Raw genomic sequence first — 27084 nt, 5'->3', positions numbered from 1 at the left:
ACCTCTATGTCATTTTACTGAGGACAAATACCTAAAACAAACATTTTTAGTCCCAGTGCCTGTCCATTGCTGCAAGAAGTCCTATACACTTCCAAGGAACAAGATCAAGATCAGCATGTAATTGGAAATCCAGGACCCTAGGAACACATCATGCACCTGTATTTACAGGAGCCTCCCACTACCTGCACCTTGATAGCAGTATATTCTGGTAGCTGTCTGAATCAGCTGAAATATAACCTATTGGGAACTGTGAGAAGATTGGGGATATGCTAGACACCTCTGGGCCCATTTTAAAGAGACAATATTTCATCATGCCAACTCATCACCCAAGTTTCCTGCCAAAATGGAACCTCTTGCTTTTGCTGGTCTAGAAAAATATAAGATATTTCAAAATCAATAGGAAATAGTGGTCAATATCCACAAAAATCTTCCATATGAAGAAAAACAGATGAGTATAAAACCATTTTTACCACTGAAAATTATACTTCCAAAATCAGTGACTAATCAGTAAACAGCTATTGCACAACAACTCTAGTTAACTGGTATATATTAGACCATTCTCATAATGCTAATAAAGACATACCCAAGACTAGGTAATCTATGAGGAAAAGAGGTTTAATTGACTCAGTTCAGCATGGCAGGGGAGGCCTCAGAAAACTTTCAATAGTGGCAGAAGGAGAAGCAAACATGCCCTTCTTCACATGGCGGTAGCAAGGAGAAATGCAGAGCAAAGCAGGTAGGAAAGCCAATTCAAGATGAGATTTGTGTGGGGCCACAGACAAACCATATCATAGTGGCAGATATGAAAAAAAGTTCCTTGAATGATATAAAAGGTTAAAAAATATCAGAAAGTAACTGTTAGGTATTGAACATAGTCAACAAGGATTCAACATGTTTATGTATATATGTGTCTGCATTCATAATTGGAGGCCCTGAAGAATAAAAACAATATAACAGAATTAATACTTAGCAAGAAAACTTTCCAAAAATTAAAGAAAAGAGAAACCTATATATTGAAAAGTGTCTAAATTGTTTTCAGGGAAATTGATTTAGATTGGTCAACACCAAATCATATTGTAATAAATCTATTAAACTCTAAGGAAAAAAATCCTCTAAACTTCTGACAATAAAGCAATCATTTACAAATGAAAGAAAATCAAGTTTGCATCCAATTTCTCAATAGCAAAGTACAAAACAAGAAAAAGTAGAGCAATATTTTCAGGAAATTCAAGGAAAGAAAATGGAAGCAAGGATTTTATATCTCATCAAACTGTTCTTGATCATGCTAAAACTCAGAGGATACTGTAACCTTAAGCCCTTCCTGAGGAGTCAGTGAGTGAAACAGCATCATCTAACCAAGAGATGATCTAAGACAAAAACAGATGAAGAAATAAGGGTAGAATTTGTGTGTGTGTGTGTGTGTGTGTGTGTGTGTCTGTATGAGTATGTGTGTGTGTGTATATGTATGTATCAGTCTGGGTTCAGTGGAAAGAGAGAAACAACACAGTATTTAGAACCAGAAAGTTTAATATAATCTATAAAAAAGGATAGGAATAATGAGCGATTGGCTAGTAAAAATGAATGAGAATTCTAAAGAATATAGGAACAGCAGATATAAAGAGAAACCACTACATTGGAGCTCAGACAGATTGCCTTAGGAAGACATCCCCTCCCCCATCCTTAGAGTTGAGTCGTAGACCTTGCTGGAAGGACACAGCCATGGCTCACTGGGTCACTGAGAAGTTACGATAATGCCATGTTGGTGAAACTTGCTAGAAACATTTCCTCTCTGGTGCTGGTAAAAGCAATTCATTGAGAAGTGTTTTTCTAGAGGAACTCTACTATATAACTACCCTAGGTCGGGGCAGGGGTGCCACTGCTGCTGACTACTGATACTCCTGACTACTGATACTCCTGACTGCCATGCACTGCAGGAAACCAACAATGGAGAAGATGAGAATGCTGCAGGAACCTGTCCAGCAAACCCACTGGAACCGGAAAGCAAACCCCTTTCTTCCTATGGTGTCTTTAGATGGGATCAAAGGATATAACTTAAGCTAATAAACCAAACAGCAGAATTCTAAGTAAGGAAAGTAGGAGAAAAGGACATTATAAAATGTATTTGTATAACAGTAACCACTGAAACAAAATTTCAAAAATCCAAAATTTCCTAAATGCCAGAAGTACAAAAAAAATCAAGAAACAGATCACGTAGAGATGAAGTTAATACAGAAAACTCAGGAAATAAAACTTAATGTGACAGATTTGAGACCAAATGTGTAATTTATATTAATAAATGTAAATAGATTTAACTCACCTATCAAAATAATAAAACATTTAGATTGGTATTCAAAGTAAAATCCACTGTGTGCTATATACAGAAGACATACATAAAAAAGTGAATCAGAAAGAAAGATTGCAATTCTGATACCGGACAAGGTAAAATTCAGGCTAAGATTCATTAAACAAGATAAAGAAGCCACCTGATGCTTAAGGATGACAATGCTTAAAATTCACAATGAAAATGTAATAGTTATAAAAAAATCAGTATCTATTACAAAGTGCCTGTCTTCATAAAACAGAATTTTAGGAAATGCAAAGAGATAGATACCAAAATACTAATACAAAGTTAACACACACTTCTCTCAAGGCAAGACATAACAAGAGTGCAAAAAGTAAAAGTATTGGCCAGGCATGAAGGCTCGCGCCTATAATCTCAGCACTTTGGGAGGCCAAAGCAGGTAGATCTCTTGAGGCCAGGAGTTGGAGACCAACCTGGCCAACATGACAAAACCCAATCTCTACCAAAAATTAAAAAAAAAAAATTAGCCAGGTGTAATAATGCACAACCGTAAGGCCAGCTTCTCAAGAGGCTGAAGCAGGAGAATCACTTGAACTCAGGAAGCAGAATTTGTGTTGAGCCAAGATTGCACCACTGTGCTCCAGCCCAAGCAACAGAGTGAGACTCTGTTTAAAACAAACAAACAAAACAAAACAAAACAAAACAAAACAAAAAGTAAGTCTGGAAGGCTTTAATGGATAAGGTGGATCATATATGTGTATGTGTCTACATATGTGTTTTTGTGTGTATACATATCAAATCTTACATCCTTGCAAATAATCTTCTACCTTGAAATTTAAAAACCTAAACACTTGTTTAAAAAAGGAAAACATAAACTAAAATTGCATAATTCTAAAACATAATGATAAAAATATCACATATCAGAATTTTGACATACAATTCAAGTTCCGTCAGAAAGATTATTTATAGCTTTAAATATTTGACATCAATAAACATGAAAGGATGACAATTAGAAATTTAAATTCCTAACTCAGAAAGTTAGGGAAAGAATTATAAAACAAATACAAAGAAAGAAAAAAGATAGAAGTTAATGAGATAGAAGACAGAAAAGCAATACGTAAAGTACTGCTCCTTTGGGGGAAAAATATCAGTGAACTGGATAAACCATTATTTAGCATAATATAAAAGTAGTAGGCACAGATATACAAAATAAGAAATGACAAAGGAGAAATAACTCTATGAAAATCAATTGGAAAAGTTAGCTAAAATAGGGAAATACTTTTTGTCAAAATTGACTCCAGTGGCATTACAACGTTTAAACGGATGTATAGAAAACAAAACTTTTCAAGGAATTCCTCCTATAACCAACAGCATGTGCAGATTTTTTCATAGGGGAATCCACTAAACTTTAAGGATCAGAGAGTTTCAATGCTAATTGACTTGTAGGTCAGTGATATCCAGAACTCTCTGTGGCAGTAGAAATATTTTACATCTGTGATGTTCAGTATAGTTGTCATCAGCCACATATAGCTATTGAATGAGCACTGGAAGTGTGGCTATGATGACTAAGGAAATGAATTTTTAATTTCATTTTATTGTAATTTAAAGTTAAAAGACCTTACATGACAGATGGTTATTGTACTGGACAGTATAGTTCTAGCTCCTAAAAATGTAAGAAAATATCTAAATTCTTTTTATGTACAATGTAGAATTTTGAAGCCTAAACCAGATTTATTTACTTAATTTCAACTTCTATTTTGGATAATAGGGGTACATGTGCAGGTTTGTTACATGGATATATTGCATGATGCTGAGGTTTGGGGTATGGCTCGCATCATTCAGATAGTGAGCAATACCCAATAGGTAGTTTTTCTTTTCTTTTTTTACTTTTATTTTAGGTACAGTGGTACATGTGTAGGTTTGTTACAGAAGTAAACTCGTGTCACAGGGGTTTGTTATACAGATTATTTTGCCATCTAGGTACTAAGCCTAGTACCCAATAGCTATTTTTTCTGTTCCTCTCCCTTCTCCCACCTCCACCCTCAGGTAGACCCCAAGGTCTATTGTTCCCTTCTATGTGTCCATGAGTTCTCATTGTTCATCTCCCACTTATAAGTAAGAACATGCAATATTTGGTTTTCTGTTCCTGTGTTAGACTGCTAAGGATGAGGGCCTTCAGCTCTATCCATGTTCCTGCAGAGGACATGATCTCGTCCTTTTTTATGGCTGTATACTATTCCATAGTGTATATGTACTACATTTTATTTATCCAGTCTAGCATTGATGGGCATTTAATTTGATTCCTTGTCTTTGCTATTGTGAATAGTGCCCCAAAGAACATTCACATGCATGTGTCTTTATGGTGAAATGATTTTTTGGGGGGGTATACACCCAGTAATGGGATTGCTGGTTTGAATAGTAATTTTTTTAACTTCTCTGAGGAATCACCAAACTGCTTTCCACCATGATTGAACTAATTTACACTCCCACCAACAATGTATAATTGTTCCTTTTTCTCCACAACCTTGCCAGCATCTGTTATTTTTTGACCTTTTAATAGTAACTATTCTGACTGACATGAGATGGTATCTCATTGTGGTTTTGATTTGCATTACTCTAATGATCAGTGATATTGAGGTTTTTTTCATATGCTTAGTGGCCACATGTATATCTTCTTTTGAAGAGTGTCTGTTCCTGCTCTTTGCCCACTTTTTAATGGGAGTGTTTGGGCTTTTTTTGCAAAATGGTTTAAGTTCACTGTAGATGCTGGATATTAGATCTCTGTCAGATGCATAGTTTGTAAATATTTTCTTCCATTATGTAGGTTGTCTGTTTACTTTTTTGATCGTTTCTTTCCATGTGAAGATGCTCTTAAGTTTAATTAGATCCCATTTGCCAGTTTTTTGCTTTTGGTGTGATTGCTTTTGGCATCTTCATCATAAAAACTTGGCCAGTTTCTATGTACATAATGGTATCGGCTAGGTTGTCTTTCGGGGTTTTTATAGTTTTGGGTTTTATGTTTAAATTTTTAATTCATCTTGAATTGATTTTTGTATATGGTATAATGAAGGGGTCCAGTTTCAGTTTTCCACTTATGGCTAGCCATTTATCCCAGCACCTATTGAACAAGGAGTCCTTTCCCCATTGTGTGTTTTTGTCAGCTTTGTTGAAGATCAGATGGTTGTAGGTTTGTGCCCTAATTTCAGGTTCTCTATGCTCTTCCTTTGGTCCGTATGTCTGCTTTTGTACTAATACCATGCTATTTTGGTTACTATAGTCCTGTAGTATAGTTTGAAGTCAGGTAACATGATGCCTCCAGCTTTATTCTTCTTGCTTAGGATTGCCTTGGCTATTTGGTCTCTTTTTTGGTTCCATATGAATTTTAAAATAGTTTTTTCTAATTCTGTGAAGAATGTCATTGGTAATTTGATAAAAATAGCACTGAGTATGTAAATTGCTTTGTGAACTGTGGCCATTTTAATGATATTGATTCTCTCTATCCCTGAGCATGGAATGTTTTTGCATTTGTTTGTGTTGTTTCTTACTTTAAGCAGTGTTTTGTAATTACTTTTTTTTTTTTTTTTTGACATGGAGTCTTGCTCTTTCTCTAGGCTGGAATGCAGTGGCACCATCTTGGCTCACTGCAACCTCCGTCTCCAGGATTCAAGTGATTCCCCTGCCTCAGCCTCCTGAGTAGCTGGGACTACAGGCGCGCTCCACCAGCCCGGCTAATTTTTGTATTTTAGTAGAGATGGGGTTTCACCATGGCCAGGATATTCTTGATCTCCTGACTTCATGATCTGCCCACCTCGGCCTCCCAAAGTGCTGGGATTATAGGCATGAGCCATCGCGCCCCACCTGTAATTCTTGATGTAGAGATCTTTCACCTCCCTGGTTAGCTGTATACATAGGTATTTTTTGTGTGGCAATCGTGGAAGGGATTGTGTTTTTCTCAGTAGCTCTCAGCTTGGCTGGTGTTGGTGTATAGGAATGTTAGCATGTAGATTTTATATCCTGAAATGTTGCTAAAATTGTTTATCAGCTCTAGGAGCTTTTGGGCTGAGACTATGGAGTTTTCTAGATATAGAATCATGTCATCAGCAAACAGGGATAGTTCGACTCCCTCTCTTCCTATTTCAATTCCCTTCATTTCTTTCTCTAGCATGATTGTTTTGGCCAGGACTTCCAATACAATGTTGAATAGGAGTGGTGAGGGAGGACATCCTTGTCTTCTGCCTGTTTTCAAGGGGAATACTTTCAGCTTTTGCCAATTCAGGATGGTGTTGGCTGTGGGTTTGTCATAGATGACTCTTGTTATTTTGAAGTATATTCCTTCAGTGCCTAGTTTGTTGAGAGTTTTTAACATGAAGGGATACTGAATTATATTAAAAGCGTTTTCTACATTTAATAAGATAATAAAAAAATCATTAAACTTTTGTCTTTGGTTCTGTTTATGTAATGAATGTTATTTATTGATTTGCATGTTCAACCAAACTTGCATCCCAGAGATAAAACCTACTTAATTATTGTAAATTAGCTTTCTGATGTGCTGCTAGATTCAGTTTGCAGAGATTTTGTTGAGGATTTTTGCATCAATGTTCATCAAGGATATTGGCCTGAAATTACCTTTTTTGTTATGCCTCTACCAGGTTTTGGTATTAGAATGATGCTGGCCTCAAAGAATGAGTTGGGGAGAAGTCCCTTCTCCTCAATTTTTTGATGGTGTCAGTAGGAATGCTATTAGCTCTTGTTTGTACGTCTGGTATAATGTGGTTGTGAATCCATCTGATTCTGTGGGGTTTTTTTGGTTGTTAGGTTATTTATTACTGACTCAATTTATAGTATTGGTCTATTCAAGGAATCAATTGGTCTGTTGATGCAGGTCTGTTCAGGGAATCAATCCCTTCTTGGTTCAGTCTTGGGAGGGTGTATGTGTCCCCTCTTGTTCATCTCTTCTAGGTTTTCTAGTTTGTGTTCCTAGAGGTGTTCATTAGTCTCTGATGGTTACTTTTATTTCTTTGGAGTTAGTATTTCTGTGTAACATTCCCTCTCTCGTTTCTGATTGTGTTTATATGAAACTTCTCTCTTTTCTTCTTTATTAGTCTAGCTATTGGCCTAGGTATATTATTATTTTTTTCAAAAAACAAACTCCTGGATTTGTCGATGTTTTGAATGGTTATGTCTTGATCTTCAATTTACTTCCGATTTTATTTCCTGTTTTCTGCTAGCTCTGGGGTTGGTTAACTCTTGCTTCTGTAAGTTCTTCTAGTTGCGATGTTAGGTTGTTAATTTGGGATCTTTTTAACTTATTGATATGGACATTTAGTGCTATAAATTTCTCTTCTAACACTGCCTTAGCTGTGTCCCAGATATTCTGAAATGTTGTATCTTTGTTCTCAACAGTTTCAAAGAACTTCTTGATTTCTACCTTAATTTCATTTACCCAAAAGTCATTCAGGAAAATGTTTGTTTCATTTTCATGTACTTGCATGATACTGAGAAATTTTTTTAGTCTTGATTTTTATTTTTATTGTGCTGTGATCCAAGAGTGTGTTCAGTATGATTCTGGCTCTTTTGCATTTGCTGAGGGTTGTTTTATGGTCAGTAAGGTGGTCAGTTTTAAAGTATGTGCCATGCAGTGATGAGAAGAATGCATATTCTATTGTTTTGGGGTAGAGAGTTCTGTAGAAATCTGTCAGATCCATTTGGGCCAATTTGAGTTCAGGTCCTGAATATCTTTGTTAATTTTTTGCCTTGATGATCTAACAGTGTACTGTTAAAGTCTCCCACTATTATTGTGTGGGAGTTGAAGTCTTTTTGTAGGTCTCTAAGAATTTGCTTTATAAATCTAGGTGCTCCTATTTTGGGTGCATAAATATTTAGGATATTTAGGACTTGTTGAATTGAATTATTTACTATTATGTATTGCTGTTCTTTGTCTTTTTTGATCTGGATATGAAATTCTTGGTTGAAGTTTTTTTTTTTCTTTAAGAATGTTGAATACAGGACCCAATCTCTTCTAGCTTGTAGGGTTTCTGCTGAAAGGTTCACTGTTGGCCTGATGGAGTTCCCTTTGCAGGTGACCTGCCCTTTCTCTCTAGCTGCCTTTAACATTCTTTCATTTCAACATTGGAAAAATCTAATGATTATGTTTCTTGGAGATGGTCTTGTGTAGACTCTTTCAGATGTTCCCAGTATTTCCTGCATTTGAGTATTGGTCTCTCTAGCAAGTTTGGGGAGATTTTCATGGACAATATCCTGAAATATGTTTTCCAAGTTGATTTCTCCTCATCCCTTTCACCGATGTCAATGATTCATAGATTTCACCTCTTGACTAATCCCATGTTTATCAGAGGTTTTGTTCACTCTTTTTTATTCTTCATTCTTTATTTTTCTTTGTCTTATTTAAATCTTCATGTTCTGACATTCTTTTCTCAGCTTGGTCTATTCTGCTGTTAATACTTGCAGCTGCATTGTGAAATTCTTGTAGTATGTTTTTCACCTTTACCAGATCAGTTAGGTTCTTTTTTACACTGGCTATTTCACCTGTCAACTCCTGTATCATTTTATTGTGATTCTTAGTTTCCTGGATTCAGTTTTGCCATTCTCCTGAATCCTGAATCCTGATCATCTTTGTTCCTGTTCATATTCTGAATTCTATTTCCATCATTTCAGTCAACTCAACCTGGTTAAGAATCCTTGTTGGAGAACTAGTGTGATTGTTTGGAGAACATCAAACACCCTGGCATTTGAGTTTCTGGAGTTCTTCCATTGGTTCTTTCTTATCTCTGTGTGTGGTTGCTCCTTTAACTGCTAGGCTGCCTCTGATTGAAGTGGTCAGATCAGTTCAAGGAGGTTGTGCTGAAGTCCCAGGTGAGGCAGTCCTGCTCAGTGAGGAGAAGTGAGGACTGGGATCTGTGTGGAGAACAGTCTGATCACTTTTCCATTAAATGGGGGTTCTGTGCTGAGGAACTAGACCAGCCACTGTTCGCTTGGATTCTCCAGAGCCTGGAGGCAGCAAGGGCTAGGGCTGTGAGAGAGCCAAGATGATGGCAACCTTCCCCTTGCACTGGGAGCTCTTTCTCAAGGAGTTGCAGAGCAGCCACTGGCTTGATAGTCTCAGCAGCGGGTGGACCCAGTAAGGAGATACTGGATCAGGGACCCACATAACAACAGTCTGGCCAATTTTCCATAGGGCTGCTGCAATATGTTTGGGGGTCTGCTCTAGTCCCTAATCACCTCCAATTTTCCCATACCTGAAAGTATCAACAGTGAAGGCTGTGAAACAGTAAGACAGTAGCCTGTACCTCCCTCTGGCAGCTGCATCCTAGGGAGGTATGGACCTGCTCCCAGCCTCAACACACTGGAAGGGATGGCTGGAGACCTTGTTCAGGAGGTCCCACCCATTGAGGAGGAATAGAATTGGCGACCTGCATAAAAAAGTAGCCTGGCTACTTTTTCATAGAGCAGAGTTGGGGTCCACTCTAGCCTCCAGTTGCCTTGCACTGTCCAAAGCTTGAAGGCAACAATGGCTAGGACTATGAAAGAACGAAGATAGCAGTCCTCCCCTCTCTCTGGGAGTTCTGTCTCAGACAGCTTAGGAACAGTTGCTGGCTGGAAAACACTGGCATGGGTGGTTATAGACCTCGGTTGGGAGATTCCACCCAGTGAAGAGAAACGGGATCCAGGACCTGTATAAAAAAGCAGTCTGGACACTTTGTAGAACTGCTGTACTATTCCAGGGCACAGCTCCAGTCCCTGGTGACCTTGGATTCCCCAGAGCCAGAAGGCATCCACAGCTAAGTCTGCCAAACAGCAAAGATGGCACCCTCCCTCTGGGAACTTCATCTCAGGGAGCTGTGACACTGCTAGCTGTGGCAGACTGGAGTTGCAAGCCGGTGGGTCTTATCCTACGAGGTGCTGTGAAAGAGGGGTCTGAAGACGATCGCTATTCAGCCCCCTGGACTCAACTTCTTTCCTAGGGGTATGTGCAAGGGTCACACTTCTCACTTTGCTGGAGTTGCAGCCGCTTGTGTCCAGAAGCCTGGTATCAAAAGTTCCTGGGCCTCCATGTGTGCTTAAGTGACTGCTCTGCGAAGACTCCACATAGCTTTGCCTGTCAGAATGAAGACTCTCTTGGAGTGGGTTCACAAGGGGATTTCCTGACTTGAGGGTTGCAAAGGTCTTTGAGAGAAGAATGGGTCCCCAGGGTCACACAGTCCCTCACTGCTTTCCTAAGAGTGTGAGGCTCCCCTGGCTCTGTGTCACTCGTGGGTGGGTAGTGAGTTAGTCATCCTGCCTTGATTTTCTCCATTCTCCATTGGTCGACTTCTTTTCTTGATGAGTCCCAATGTGTGTACCTGAGTGCTTCAGTTGTAGGTGCTGTATTTACTTACCCCTTCTGTTTCTTTCGATGAGAGCAGGGCACAGTAGCTGATTCTAATCGGCTGTCTTGGCCAGCCCCTCCATAGGTAGTTTTTCAACCCACATCTTCCTCCACCCCTCTAGTGGTCTGCCATGTCTATTCTTCCCATGTTTATGTTCATGTATGCTCAATGTTTAGCTCCCACTTATAAGTGAGAACATGCATAAGTCTGATTTAAACACATACATGCAAGTAACTCATGTATGAATATTATTATAAAAATCCTAATAAAATATTGGGAATTAGAATTTAACATATTAAAACAATTAATCAAAACAAAGTGTGTTTTGGTTTTATTTTCTGGGAATGAAAAGAGGACTTAACTTTAGAAAATTCATTAATGGAATTCAACATATTAGGATAGCTAAGGAATAAAATTATATAAATTTGAAATAATTCAACACACTACTGAACAAAAAAATAATAAACTGGAAATTGAATAGTACATCTTTAACTTGAAAAAAATATTTGTGCCTCAGTGCTAAAGCAAGCATTTTACTCAATTGTTTAAAATAGTCTAATTGATTATTTATAATTTCAATACAATGGGAAAGAAACTCACATTTACAATAACCAGAAGAGAGGAGGAGCTAACCAATATGCAAAACTTATATAAAGAAAAGTTTTAAGCACCTGACTCAAAGCATAAACCATAAAACAATCATAGAACAGATTTTGTCAAAATTATGACCTTCTGCTTTTTAAAAGACACTAGTAAGAGAATCAAAATATAGACTACAGGCAGAAAATATTTGCAGGTCACTGCTTCCCAAAGTGATTTTAGATTCCATGCAATCCCTATAAAAATCATAGCTGCCTGGCTGGGTACAGTGGCTCATGCCTGTAATCTCAGCACTTTGGGAGGCCAAGGCGTGTGCATCACCTGAGGTCAGGAGTTCAGGACCAGCCTGGCCATCGTGATGAAACCCCATCTCTACTAAAAATACAAAAAAAAAAAAAAAAAAAAAATTAGCTGGGGCCAGGCACAGTGGCTCATGCCTGTAATTTCAGCACTTTGGGAGGCCAAGGCAGGCAGATCACCTGAGGTTTCAGGAGTTCAGGACCAGCCTGATCAACATGGAGAGACACCATCTCTACCAAAAATACAAAATTAGCCTGGTGTGGGGTGCGCCTGTAGTCCCAGCCACTCAGGAGGCTGCAGCAGGGTAATCACTTGAACCCAGGAGGCAGAGATCGCAGTGAGCCGAGATCACATCACTGCATTCCAGCCTGGTGACAGAGTGAGACTCCATCTCAAGAAAAAAATAAATAAATAAAAAATAGCTGGGCATGGTGGTGGGCACCTGTAACCCCAGCTACTTGAGAGGCCAAGGCAGGAGAATGGCTTGAACCTGAGGGGCAGAAGTTGCAGTAAGCCAAGATTGCACCACTGCACTCCAGCCTGGCCAAGAAGAGCAAAACTCTATCTCAAAAAAAAAAAAAAAAAATTAATCATAGCTGCCTTTTTTGCAAAAATTGGTAAGTTGATCATTAAATTTCTTTAGAAATACAAAAGACTAAGAATAGCCAAAGCAATCTTGAAAAGAGAGAACAAAAGTAATTAACTCATATTTTCTGATTTTAAAACTTATTACAAAGCTACAATACTGAAGACATTGTGGTTTTGGTATAGGAATAGACATATAGACAGGTGGGTTAGAATTGAGAGTTCATAAATGAATCCATAAATTTATTTAGGTTGATTTTAGGCAAGGATGCCAAGACAATTCGATGCCATTTTCAACAGCCGGTACAGGAACAACTGAATATCCACATGGAAAAGAATAAAGTTGAAACCTACCTCCACACCATGTACAAAATTAGCTACAAGCAGATTATAACCTAAATGTAAGAGCTAAAAGTATAAAACTCTTAGAAGAAAACATGAGTAAATCTTTATGACCTTGAATTAGATAATGGTTTCATAGATACAGCACCTAAAGCACAAACAACTAAAGAAAAAAACAGATAAATTGGATTTAATCAAAATTTAAAGCATTATGTTTCCAAGAACACAATCATGAAAGTGAAAATACAACCCATACAATAGGTGAAAATAGGAAAAGGCATGGAGGCAAGAAATTAGGTTAGTAGTTTCCAGAGACTGAATTGAAGAGGGAATGAGGATTGGCTGCTAATAGGTATGAGGTTTCTTTTTGAAGAAGTAACAAAAACATTTTAAAGTCACATCTAGTGATGCTTACACAACTCTGTGCATATACTAAGAGCAGCTAAATTGTATACTTAAAGGAGTCAATTTTATGGTATGTGAGTTATATCTCAATAGAGCTTTTTAAAAATGTTTAACTCAAAAAAGTCTGGGACAGATCTGTATGTACTGAGATAGAAAAAATACCTAAGATATAATATGTAATGTGACTAACTATAATTTCATTTTCATTTTTGTAAGAAAACTATTTTTATACATAGTTACATACATGAATACATAGACAAAGACCTATAAACTGGTAACATTCACTTCATTTAGAGAAGAGATTGGAATTTACGAATCAGAGTAAACAAATTTTTATTTTTTATTCTATTTACTTCAATGATTTAAAACATTTTAAAATGAGAACACTTTACGTAATTTGCTTGTGCAAAATACATAATTATCCCCATGGTGAATAAATAAAGGCACCAACCACAAAGCCTGACATGTGATAAGCACTCCACAATAAAAAGTCCCTTTGTCTTATGTAGTGTAAAGTCCAAACCCAGCACTGGGTGGGGGGTTTTGTGGTTTTATTCACATTGTGTAGAGGGCATACATATCCAACTTCTCAACTCAGGTGTCAATAAGAAACTTTTTAGGGGGTGATTCATGATCAGGCAGCTTTATAAAATTTACCATATATATTAGTCTATTTTCACATTGATAATGTATTTCTTTCTAAACTATCCAGTCTGAGGTAATAACGAACTACCTGAGACTGGATAATTTATAAAGAAAAGTGGTTTATTTGACTCATGTGTCATGATAGAGCTTGCATTCTAGGGAGATATACAGAAATAAAACAATATATATAATATGAATGACAGTGGGTGTTAAGCAGAAAATAAGCAAAAGAGTAGTGACTTAACAGCTAAATTATTTTTAAATGATGGGAAACAACCTGGAAGTGGTAAATGAAAATGACAGTAATAAAGAAGACTAGAAGAATAGTTTAATGGCAGGAATTTGAATACTGATTTTTAAAGAGGAAGTATGAAGAATAAACTGAGATAGGCAATTAGGGGCAAGAAGGATATCTATCCCACCTCAAGTAAAGTTGATATGATGTTGTGGAAGAGAAAAGCGCCTCCATTGGAGGTGGCTGCAAGAGAAGCCATGTCACTGGGGGAATATGGAGCAATGTTAGGTTTGGGTGAAATTATGGAGGAAAATAAGTGATCCACAGAAAAATCTAAGGAGGATATTAAGTGGATTTTCTGAAGTTTTATGTGAGTTCCCAGGGACATACTGAAAGAGTCTGCGTGGGAGATGTTGGAAATAATAGTGTCCAGAGACATTGCAATGGGTTTAGAGTGTCAAAGGGGAGGATTGGCCTGGGATTGACATAATGGGATGAAGAGGAATGGAGATGGGAAGTGGGGCTATATTTTGCTGGATCACACAGTGGAGGTGGAATTCTGCTTTTGGAGGCCTTGTTTTGTTCAAGGGCATTCTGACTTCTGGAAGATGAGACTCTGTGCATGAGGGAAGTAGCTCTAACAGTAAGCACAGAGTTGGTGTCTTGATCCCTGCTTGCTGCCCAGTTTTTGTACTATATTATACCCTCTCTTTCCAGCCTCTAGGTCACTGTTAGGACATTACCTATGTGTTTAAGGGAGGGGAGGGTCTAGAAAGAAGGGCCCTATTTAGTAATTTGAATGGTTATGCATTAGGTTTTATTTATCTTGCTACTTGAAAGCAGAGAAGGTAAGGTTTATTCAAAGAGTGTTTAAATAATTGTCATAATTCCCCAAATTGAACTTAAATATCAGTATATTTTTTCACGGAACTTTTAAAAGGGTGGTGAAAGCTCAAACAGGAAACAGATGTTTAGAACTATTTAACAAAAATCTCTAACACTCTCCCTGACAAAATATAAACAAAACTAACTCAGTAATTTCTAATATCTAGGTGGCGCTTTTCAATAGTTCATACCTGAAACAGCCATCACGAGAATTAAAGTTTTTTGTTGACCTCTGCTGATTGTTTTCTTTATTGCTAAAACTCAACATTTTGGATTTGCAGGTATGAATATAAGCAAGAGTGAGATAACAAAAGAAACTTCGTTAAAACCATCTCGGAGATCCCTGCCTTGCCTCGCCCAGAGCTACGCTTACTCAAAGAGCTTGAGCCAGTCTACCTCACTCTTCCAGTCAACGGAGAGTGAATCTCAGGCTCCCACATCTATCACCTTAATCTCCACTGACAAAGCAGAGCAAGGTGAGCAGCAATTCATATTTTCTTGTTCAATTTATAAAAATGACATGTTTTCAAAACACTCCTTTCCTTCCTTTTTCCATTTAACCAGTTTTATAGAGCTCTTTAGGAAGGAGGCTGGCATAGAAAGGAGACTAGTATACCATGCCATTTGTTGGCCAGTTGTATTTTATCCCTTCCTTGACTTGAAAATGGCCAATCCCATGGTGTCTGGACCTAATATTTGCAGTGGAAGTCCTGGCTACATGAATCACTGGTGCATTTGGCCACTATTTGCATCCCTTTTGTTGATGAGTAACATTCCTGGCGAGAACTTATAACCAGTATTCAAATAGAAAATGTCAGCAATAATAAACCGTTTTCTGAAAATAAAGGCTGAAGACTTTACTACTGACAATAAAACACTGAAGATTTGGTTGCATAAAGATGTAGTTGGACAAGTGTTGGCAACCCAAGACTGGCATGAAAGGGCTGAAATTTAGAGACATACCAGCTAGATGCCACACAAAGAAACTTTTGCCTACCCTTAGGCACTCTTCTGCACACATTTGCCCACTAAAACATATACTTTCCCTTTGGAAAACTCCTTAAACAGTTAAGAATTTAACTATAACCAAGCTCCCTGTTGTGAAGTGGATGGGGTGTGTTTTTATTTTTTAAACTTGATTGCTTTTTCTTATAAGAACGCATTCCCTTATGATTCCATAGGGTTGCTTCTTTCTCTGGATAACTAGAAAATACCAAAATTATTGTTTCAATACTATTGTGAAATCACTACATATTGTAGTTAACTTACAAATGTGTCCAGTAAGGAAAGTGGCTAATTGTTCAAGAAGATGAGGGTATTAAAACATAATATAGATGTTTATTTCTCTTATTGGAAGTAAAATTTTTAGGCTGGGCACGATGACTCATGGCTGTAATCCCAGCACTTTGGGAGGCCAAGGTGGGCAGATCACTTGAGGTCAGGGGTTCAAGACCAGCCTGGCCAAGATGGTGAAATCTTGTCTTTACTAAAAATACAAAAGTTAGCCAGGCACGATGGTGCATGCCTGTAGTCTCAGCCACTCAGGAGGCTGAGACACAAGAAGCACTTGAACCCAGGAGGCAGAGGTTGCAGTGAGCAGAAATTGTGCCACAGCACTCTTGCCTGGGTGATGGAGCGAGACTCTGTCTCAGAAAAAAAAAAAAAGAAAGAAAAGAAAAGAAAAGTGAAATTTTAAATAACTAATTTTAACTCACTAAGTTAAAAAATTTCATTATGTTCGGCCATCACTTGACCATCCATCACTATGGTTATTTTTCTGTTGTTATGCTTTTATTTCCCAAAACTATAAAGTGTCTTATTTTATTTCAGTTAACACTGAGGAAAATCAAAACGACTCTATGCTCAAATGTTCTTTTGCTGACCTCAGCGATTTTTGTTTGGGTAAGTTAATGTTCAGTATTTATTTACTCCTTTCCCTCTCTGCAAAGGTAAGCTGTGTTATTATGAAAAACCTAGCATTTTTTTAAGAAAAAAAAATTCATGTTTGGTTTTTAACTTAAAACCAGTATATTATTTAACTTAAAACCATTATATTAAACTCAGTATTATATTCTGAGGTTAAGAAATTATTAAGAAATAGGAATGCAAATACTACAGAAGGATTTATGATGAGCAACAATCACATAATAAAAAATAATTTTTGCCATTCTGAAAAAATGCAAATTTTTTTATGAATAAGTACTTACAGACTACGATTTCAAGATCTATAAAATTTTGACACTCAGAATTTAGAATGTTGGTAACACTCATAGATTCTATCCTGACTCATAATTAGTGGATAATATAAATTTTATTTATTTTTCTTATAACAGTGACAAGTTTTCTCAACCTCCTTTTTTGTCTTTTGATGTTATCACATAAGATATGCTTCAGTTGAGCAAGCTTTACATTCAAATCTCTAACTTGACCATAAACAATTATTTTGAATTGGGTTTTCATTTTCATAAATTAAAGAGAAATAAAATAAAGCCAAATTAATCAAAAAGTGATACTGATGTGCCAACACTTATTTTGCAATGTCAGTGACTTGATGCATAACCTGAAGAAATGAAGCCCTGAGTTTTCAGTAGTGGATTCATCGGTGGCCAGGCTACAGTGCCTACATAAGGAGTTCTCAACTCTGGTTACACATTCGAATCTCCAGAGGGCTTTTTAATACTTTCTGCACCACAGTTCCAGAAAAATCAGTTTAAATTGGTTTGGGGAGTGAAATTAGTATACATAGTTTTAACAATCTGCCAGTAAGTATTTATTGTGGCCAGGATAAAGAATTTCTGGCCTAAAAACTGTATCTTGATTTTTCTCTGCAGGCATTAAGTCACTTTTCATAACTTTTAAAACTATGAATTTTGCTATTTATAGTAACATTCCGAATGACTGCAAATTAGCCACATTTCTTATATTTATTATATTTTTGTTATATGTGTGGCACAGAAACAGTGCTGGCTTATTAAGTGTTTTTAATTAAAGAAAGCCAGCGACCAGCAGGTTCATTTCATATACAGAATGAAAAAGAGCATCTCATCAGAAAAAATTCAGATACAAAAGTCTTTCCTGTAGTAATTAATTCTGAAGATTACTACAAGTTGAGTATTTTTATCCAAAATTCTTGAGACCAGAAGTATTTCAGATTTCAGAATTTTTTTTGAATTTTAGAATATTTGTATTATACACTTAACCCTCTGAACATCCCAAATCTGAAAATCTGAAATCTGAAGTGCTCCAGCGAGCATTTCCATTGAGTGTCATTTCAACACTCAAAAACTTTCAGATTTTGGAGCATTTAAGATTTGGGATGATCAACCTATATTATCAGTTGTTTTCTAATTTAAAAAATAAAAACAAATCTGAAGTTTTTCTTGTCCAAAATATCCATACAGGAGGGAAAGTTTGCAAAGCACCCTTCACTAACCCGTCCTCCAAATGAGTACCAACGTATAGTTTAACAATCACTCTAGTCATGAAAAATCTTCCATTTAATTCCATGCATTTTATTTTTGACAGATTGCCATTCCAAATAAAACAAAGCACTTCTCTGAATGCTTAACATAATTGGATGCTCTTAACTTTATAATTCTTTCCTTATCACTTTTGTGCGTCTCAGTTATTAGTTCCAGCTGACCTGTATTTATATCTCTCCAGGCATTGTATCTCATATTCACTATTTTAGCATCCCCCAGCATCAATCTGTCATTTATTCAAGTTAGAAAAACTTCACGGCCAAAATACATACACATGATGAGGTATTCGCCTTTATAACAAAGGTGAGGCACAATCTCCAGTTAACTGTGTAGTATAACCAAGCATTTCAGGAATCCATCTGGATGTAACACCTGGCTGGGAGATGCTCTTTTAGAGTTAGGTGCATATCTATAATATGAGTGTTTTTATTTTATTTATTTTTTTGAGACAGATTCTTGCTCTGTCACCCAGGCTGGAGTACAGTGGTGTGATCTCAGCTCACTGCAACCTCCATCTGCTGGGTTCAAGTGATTCTCCTGCCTCAGCCTCCTGAGTAGCTGGGACTACAGGCATGTGTCACCACACCCAGCTAATTTTTGTATTTTTAGTTGAGATGGGGTTTCACTAGGCTGGCTAGGCTAGTCTTAAACTCCTCATCTCAGGCAATTTGCCTCCTTGGCCTCCCAGAGTGCTGGGATTACAGGTGTGAGCCACTGCGCCCAGCCTAATATGAGTGTTTTAAATGCCTTTGAAAAGAAATCAAGCAAAATAATGTCAAATATACCAAGAATACAAACAAATAAAGCATAAGTAAGCATTTTGGCAATACATGTTCTCTTTTAAATGCAAAACAGTTAAATTCTCTAAGTTTGCCTTTAGCGTGCAGAGTACCAACTTCTGGCATTGGGCTGATTATTGCAGGGGAATTTCAAAGTAACAACAGGTTTTGATACCTGACTAATACATCTTATTAATAGCTTTTCATTTTTACAGTTAACCACTTTGAGCTGCCCCATGAGAATATTAAGGCTGAGGCAGACTTAACTGCATGTGGTCAGTGTTTCACTGAGGATTGATATTTCTCATTGTTCCAAATGAGAACCATGAAAGAAAAAATATTCATGGCTCTCTTGATTCAGAGAAGGTTTCTCTGAATTTCTACTAAGGTTCCATAACAGGATAGGTATATATCATGAAAGAAATGTTATTTTTCCAGCCAGCCATTGGCCAAATCTTTATTCTCATATCCACTAGTTAACCTCTCTGAGCTTTAGTGATTTCACTAGTAAATTGGGATCAATGATCCATTCTTTGTAGGACTTGAAGTAAATCAAAAGGAATGACTTCATCATAGCTCCTAGCACATCATGGGAGTTCAACAAAAATTTCTTCATTGCTTTATTCAGTCACTCACTAAGCTTATCTTTCATGCCAAATTCTGCTGGGCCCAGAGATATCTACACTGAACAGCTGTTTTTGTGATCATCAAAAGTGACTTTAGGCTGGGTGTAGTGGCTCCTGCCTGTAATACCAGTGCTTTGGGAGGCTGAGGCAGGAAGATTGCTTGAGCCCAGGAGTTTAAGACCAGCATGAGCAAAGTGGTGATACCCTGTTTCTACAAAAAGAAAAAATTATCCAGGCATGGTGGTACACGACTGTAGTCTCAGCTACTCGGGGGCTGAGATGGGAGTAACTTGAGCACAGGAGTTCGAGGTTACAGTGAGCTATGATCACACCTTTGCACTCTAGCCTGGGCAACAGAGTGAGACTCTGCCTCAAAAAAAAAAAAAAAAAAAATGGGGAGATTCTTATGGCATAATGGATAAACAATAATTTACTGAACTCTTTCTTATTATACAGCACCTTACCTGCCTTACCTCACTTAATTCTCATAACAACCCTTTGAGTTAGGTACTGTTACCAGCCCTTTTTTTACAGATGAGGAAACTTATTCATCAAGAGAAAATAATTTGCCAAATGTCACATAGCTGGTTAATGGAGAAATGAGATTTCAACCCAGGAAACCTTGATCCCTAGCCTCTTCCAATCACCACAGTAGGCACAAAGGCCTTAAGGTAAAAAGTGGTTAGTGCTTTCCAAAGACACTAGTTCTGTAAGATGTTAATAAGTTTTAGGCAGAAAGTACAAGGTGAGGGTAAAGTTGCATGTTAGAATATATTTGGGTATTGATTAAAAAGCTAATTTTGTTGGAAATTTTTGATTTTTCTTTTGTTTTGTTTATTTTTTAATTGACATCTCATAGCCTTGAATTCTACTTTTCATAAAGCAGCTCACAAAGCCAGAGCAGCATTCCATATACCCCCACACGCTCACAAAATTATTCTAGAAAGTGCTGATCCATGTAGCAGTGAATCTGAAATCCTCGTGTGGGATTATTAGCAATAATCTTATTTGCTAATCTTGGTAGCCCCCCTACCATTGCCTGTGTTTTTTTCCTCTCAATATGCTAGAAAAAGACAAGGACACAGCAATCCCCATTAACAAGTGCCTGATGCTTGATTCTTTCCATGCCCATACTGCTATAAACTCAGGTAACTTAGGACTGAAATATTTAGGGCTCATTAAGACCAGCATAATTTCAGTTCAACCAACCCAAACACACATCTATCTAATCTTGTTATGAAATCAACATTTTGCTAATGTTATAAAATGACTTCCTCAGGAGTGGGTTCATATTAGTTTTGAAACATTTATTTGCTTTCTACAAGCATAATAGTTTAGCTCAGTGGAATACTTATTGGTCTATTTATTTAAATAGTTATGGTCAAAGGAGTTCATGGTGATTTTGCTTTCATTCTATAACAATAGGTAATATTCACTAATTCCCATTATTTTTTCCTAGTAGCATTTTATATGAAGATGGCATAAGAAATAACTTTCTTCTAATGTTCCTAACCTAATTAAGATTACAGAAATGAGGGAATTACACTGAAGAAACTAATTTTTCAGGACGACCTCAATTTTCAAAATATATTCAAAATCTGACTGCTTCTCACCACATTCACTGCTATACCTGGGTCTGTCTGCTGCCTTCTCTTGGTAAACTGGTATAGTAACTTCCTAACAGATCTCCCTGTGCAAAATTTTGCCTCCTTATAGACAATTTTCCACACAGGAGTCACAGAAAGCTTTAATGAAAGGAAGATTAAATCCCATCATTTCTGTGTTCCTGTCTCTCCAGGGTTTCCTATTACATTTAAAATATAAACTTATTCTGGTATTCGGAGACCTTACAGAATCTGGGTCTGGTCTCTCTAGGGCATTTCCTAATGCTTCCTTTTTCTCACGAGCTGCATATAGCTCAGCTGTCTTGTGTTCCTTGTTCACAATAAATATATGCTTATCCTAGGGCCCTACACTGAAATAAGCCAGGTTCACATCAGACTTACTTTCTGTCTCCTAACCTTGATGGATTTTTCTTCATAATACTTATTACCTGAAGTTATTTACTTAGGTTATTCACCCCAATTTTGTGTTTCCATAAGACAGAAACTTTGTCAATCTGACTGCCACCTTTAGCCCCAGAATCAAGAATAATACCTGACCCACAGTAGATACATAAAGAATAATTTTAGAATTAGGACAGACAAATGGATGAAAGAGCTTTCTTCCTTCCTTCCTTCCTTCCTTCCTTCCTTCCTTCCTTCCTTCTTTCCTTCCTTCCTTCCTTTCTTTCTCTTTTCTTTTGTTTTCTTTCTTTCTCTCTCTCTCTCATAAACACACACACACACACACACACACACACACATATGCAGTCACACACACACCCCTACCTCTTTGGAGAGTCTGCTGTAGAATCCACCCATTTTTTATTGCTCTCTGTGATGTCGTTTATCACTATGAGTTTTCTCACTTGTTATAAATTAGTGCTTTGTTAATTTTCTCACTGAGGACCTAATCTAAATATTATCCTATTTTGTATTTAAGTTGGGTTGATAGACTTTCATGCAAAGTATTTAAATTTTTGAGACAGAGTTTTGCTCTTGTCATTCAGGCTGGAGCTCAGTGGCACAATCTCAGCTCACTGCAACAACCACCTTCCGGTTTAAGTGATTTTCCTATCTCAGGCTCCCAAGTAGCTGGGATCACAGGCATGCACCACCACACCTGGCTAATTTTTTGTATTTTTAGTAGAGACAAGGTATTGCCATGTTGGGCAGGCTTGTCTCAAACTCCTGACCTCAGTTGATCCACCTGCCTTAGCCTCCCAAAGTGCTGGGATTACAGGCATGAGCCACCGCACCTGGCTGTAGAATTGCCTTTCTAACATCACTCTTAACTGAAGTCCTCCCCAATAGTTATTTAGATGCTACTTCCTTTCTATTATAGCACTTTGGATGACTATACACTAGATAATAATAATTGTGATTTGTCTGTCTTATTCATATTGCTTGGTACCAGCTATCTACTCAATGACATGAGTGGATGGATGAGGACTAGAAGAGTGCAGGGAAAGATGGTGAGTGGAAAACACTAGCATACTGACATAATGGAAAGCAGTTTATCTGCAGGATTTGCTTCCCTGTGGTGTTCACTGAGCACAGCTCTGTCAGTACCCTCATTGCTACTGTCGAACGGTAGTACTTTAGAACAATAGGGCTAGGGAGAAGTAGACAACAAAGGAACTCCAAAGAATAAGTAGTGTCCTTGTTATTATTGTGTCCTAACCACACAGCAAGCTGTGTATGGAACACATATGAATTTATTCTTCACAGAAATCTTCCATAAGATATTAATTTTAAAAATAATGAAATTTGTTGATGGTCAAAAGGTCCAGCTTCAGGTATCAACTCTGTTACTTACTACTTGGGTACACACCATCTTTGCCTCAGTTTTCTGATTTGTGAAATGGAGATGTAAATATTAATTTCTTCTTATACTATAAACAGATTGAGCAGAATTGTAGTGAAAGCTTTTGTGAGACTCAAGTTAGAGAATATTTATCAGAGATGACATATAAATAATAAATTACGAAAATAACCTTAGGTCATTATTATCATGTACTCTGTATTATCACCTATTCTGATAATCCTGGAGCAAGCCATTATTAGCACGGTATGGAAAGTTTGTACAGTTGCAAGTAAGTGAAGGCCAACTAATAATCTACTCACACATTTAAAATTCTCAAGGAAGTACAGTATCTATTTTCAGATGCTGAAAAATGAAAGGTAGGCTTTAAAATGAAAGGTAAGACTTTTTTGGTAGCCCTAAATTACTCTTTTTTTTTTTAGTTGTCTCAGTACTAAAATTGAGCTAACAAAAGAAAGCTAACAAAAGGAAGAAAATATATATTTATCTAATACCTTATGTGTTTGAGTAACTGTGCATAGATTCTTACATTTAATCATTGGATCTATTCTATGGGAATATTTTATTATCCTAAAGTCTAAGGTTAAAAAACTATAACTGACCCACTGCCCCCAGCTAACAAATGATAAAACTAGGATTTTAACTTGGATTTGTTGAAACCAATATTGATTCCCCTTCCGCATATAAACCTTTGTGCTTCAACATATGAAGCAATTTTCTTGAGCATTGAGACCCCATTTTTTTTTACGAATGTATGCCTTCCTGTAATTCTGCTACTAGAGAAGAGCAAGAGTTCTATTTGTCATAATCAGAATTACCCTGTTACCACCTGTTCCAGAAGCTGTTGTTTTCATTTTTTGAAAATCTGTTTTTCTTAATCTCTGATCTTTTTAGATTTTAAGACACTATCAATTATAAGAAGCATCATCAAATTATTAAGAGCGTTCAGGAAAAATAGGTTACTACCATGATTTCAGAAATACAAAAATGTGGGAGAAAGTCATCTTAAAAAGAAGAAACATTATATAATATTTGGTATTGTAATTTAGTGCTATTGCTTAAATATTTTTTAAAATTGAAACTTAATTGATGTTCTGGGCATATGTGAAATAAATGTCTCATCATCACATGTGGAAAATTTCATAAAAATAAGGATCTATGCCCTTGATAAGAACCAAAACACATTAGCAGGTTTCATTTGTGTTTCAGAAGATCTCACTTATGGGAGAATAATTAGCTTCATTAACCAAAATGCAATATGGTTCTCTACATTGTTGCTCTCAGATGTTGACTGACACTAATACTAACTCTAAAAAGCTTTTTAAATTCTGCCTTTGTGATACAAATAACTCCTGGCAAGAATAACAGAAAAAAAAATTTGTGAGGGAGAGAGGACTACCAATACCCAGTTAAAATAGATAACACATTTTACATTTTGTTCATACTATAGTTTTTCACTGTTTATCCTTACATTTATATGGTTTTACAAAGTTACATTCAGAAGGAAAATTATATTTAAAGTGAAATGTGTGAGAATAGCCTAAAATAGCTTTTTTAATTTAAGATTATATTTTAATAATTTCTGTAGATTTTCAGTCTGTAAAATTAGCAATTTAATGGATGCAAAATATTCCCACATATAAACATACCATTCCTTTATCAGTTAATTTAACAATTTACTAAAAGATTATAATGCAATTAACAATGAACTAAATATTGGGATATAACAATGAACAAAACAGTCACTGCACTAATAACACTTATAGTTAGGAGGAGATAACATTTATATGTATAAATGTGTACATTCAATGCCAGATGCTGATGTATATGTACATATATAGCATATGTGTTTATATGTGTGTGTATCATTTGATGTCAGGTGCCGATAAAAATAATTAGAAAAAAGCTTCGTGAGCAGAGGGAGAACTATGGGGACTGTATTTTAGAAATAATGGTCAGTGATTCTCTGATGAGGTGACAAGTTAACAGAACTCTGGCTAAATAGAGATTGAGCATTATCAGCAGAGAGATAAGCAAGTGCAAAAATCTTGCAGTGAGAACATACTTTACATCAAATAACCTGGTGCAGCTGGATTGGAGGGCATGAGGGTAGAGCTGTAGGAGCTGGATGGGAAGTGATAGTAAGGAGCTAGATGATGCGTGCCCAGTGGACTGTTGTATGAACCGTGGCCTTACCTGGAGCCGCAGAACTATGAGAGGGTTTGAACAGAGATGTAATATGAATTATCTTAGGTTTTTAAAAGGGTCACTCTGACAACCATGTGGTAGAGCAGAGCAAAAGATGGATATAGGAAGATCGTTTTGGAGAATCTAACAGGCTTCTTTTTTTTTTTTTTTTTTTGAGACAGAGTCTCACTCCATCACCAGGCGCCAGGCTGGAGTGCAGTGATGCAATCTCAGCTCACTGCAACCTCCGCCTCCCCGGTTCAAGCAATTCTCCTGCCTCAGCCTCCCCAGTAGCTGGGACTACAGGCACGCACCACCACACCCAGCTAATTTTTTTGTATTTTTAGTAGAGACGGGGTTTCACCATGTTGGCCAGGATGGTCTTGATCTCTTGACTTCATGATCCTCCTGCCTCAGCCTCCCAAAATGCTGGGATTACAGGCGTGAGCCACCACTCCAGCCTAACAAACTTCTTTTCAAGAGATGTGATGGCTTCAATTAACTGTAATCAGATGTTGATAAATGATCAGCTTTGAGATAAAATTTAAGTACAGTTTAGATAGGATTTGGGCATTCAAATACAGTTAGTCATTCAGTAAACATTTATTGAATGGCAACTATGTGTCAGACCCTATTCTAGATGTTAAGGATAAAGCAGTCAACAAGACAACAAAAGTGAAGGAAAAAAAGTGTGTGTGTGTGTGTGTGTATGCATATACACACACACACATACACACAACATGCATATATGTGCCAGGCTCACTAAAAATACCTTAGTGAAGGAAACAAATAATAAATGAAGACAAATAAGTAAAAACACATTGCATGTTAGTGGTATGTGCTAAAGAGTGATATGTACTAATGAGCTAATGCTTCATGCTAAGTCAACAGAATTTGGTGAAGGATCTGATGTAGGGTCCAAGAGAAAGTGAAGAGTCAAGATCACTCCCAGGGTTTTAGCCTGTGTAACTAGAATAAAGTTGTTGTTTATTAAGATGGTAATAGTTTATGTGTTTAATTATTCATAGGCTTAGAGAAACATTCCTGTGAACACAGATTTTCTTTCTTTTAGATTATAATTTTAGAATTCGTCTCTGGTTGTGCTCTGTTTTGTTCTTAAAACATATTGAAAGATACGCCTTTATGACCCAAACACTTCCCACCAGTCTTTACTTTCAACATTAAAGATCAAATTTCAGCATGAGACCTGGACCAAACAAACCATTTCCAAGCCCTAGCAATATCTTTGTATATTATTCATCAGGACAATAATTTAAAACTATCTGAACTATCTGCATACTCTAATATTATTTGTTAGTCTCTTTACTTGAATTTTCCTACTTATGTTATATATATATTTTTTCATTTTTATTCTGTGAAAACTCATTTATTGAAAATTGTTCTTCACTTTCTAACTTTTAGGTTCAAGGGGTACACGTGCAGGTTTGTTACATGGATAAATTACATGTCATGGGGTTTCGTGTACAGATAGTTTTGTCACCCAGATATTATGCTGACTTCTCTAATACACCAAGAAAGAAAGAAGGGGGAAGGAGAGAAGGAAGAATAGCAGAATAAAGAAAAGAAAAACACAAATGCGAAGGAATTTAGAAGAGAAAATGATCAGCTCTAGTCAATGCTGTAGGGCAGGGGAAAAGAGATCTGAAAAAACTTCATAAATATGGTGGTATTTGGCAAATGTTCAAAATTGAGTTAGCTTCCCTCCAGCAAGATGATGCTGTGTATTTCTGTTCCAGGAATAGATGAGTTATAGGAATAAAAAAAAAAGTAAACAAAATATCTCTGCCTAAAAAATTAAATTGTGAGTGGAATAGGAGCAGGAAATAAGTAATGAACTTCTATAGGTTTAATTTCTGTGTTCCATGGAAAATAAAATA

General features: G+C 36.8%; 1 protein-coding gene across 3 annotated transcripts in view; it reads left to right on the top strand.

The window, feature by feature from the left end:
• The window catches only part of ANO3 (anoctamin 3), a 429363-nt gene that overhangs the window by 231518 nt on the left and 170761 nt on the right, over positions 1 to 27084 (top strand). For all 3 annotated transcript variants that reach the window (XM_021665048.2, XM_064365095.1, XM_064365094.1), the window contains 2 exons: positions 14968 to 15162; positions 16517 to 16588. In XM_021665048.2, coding sequence (XP_021520723.2) covers positions 14968 to 15162; positions 16517 to 16588 — 267 coding nt within the window. The remainder of the gene's footprint in view (positions 1 to 14967; positions 15163 to 16516; positions 16589 to 27084) is intronic.

Source organism: Aotus nancymaae, unplaced genomic scaffold (genome assembly GCF_030222135.1).
Source record: "Aotus nancymaae isolate 86718 unplaced genomic scaffold, 86718_ANA_hifiasm-v0.15.2.pri h1tg000059l, whole genome shotgun sequence".
Taxonomy (NCBI): Eukaryota; Metazoa; Chordata; class Mammalia; order Primates; family Aotidae; genus Aotus; species Aotus nancymaae.
The sequence above is the reverse complement of the archived record's forward strand: the minus strand, read 5'-3'. Positions and strand labels throughout refer to the sequence as shown.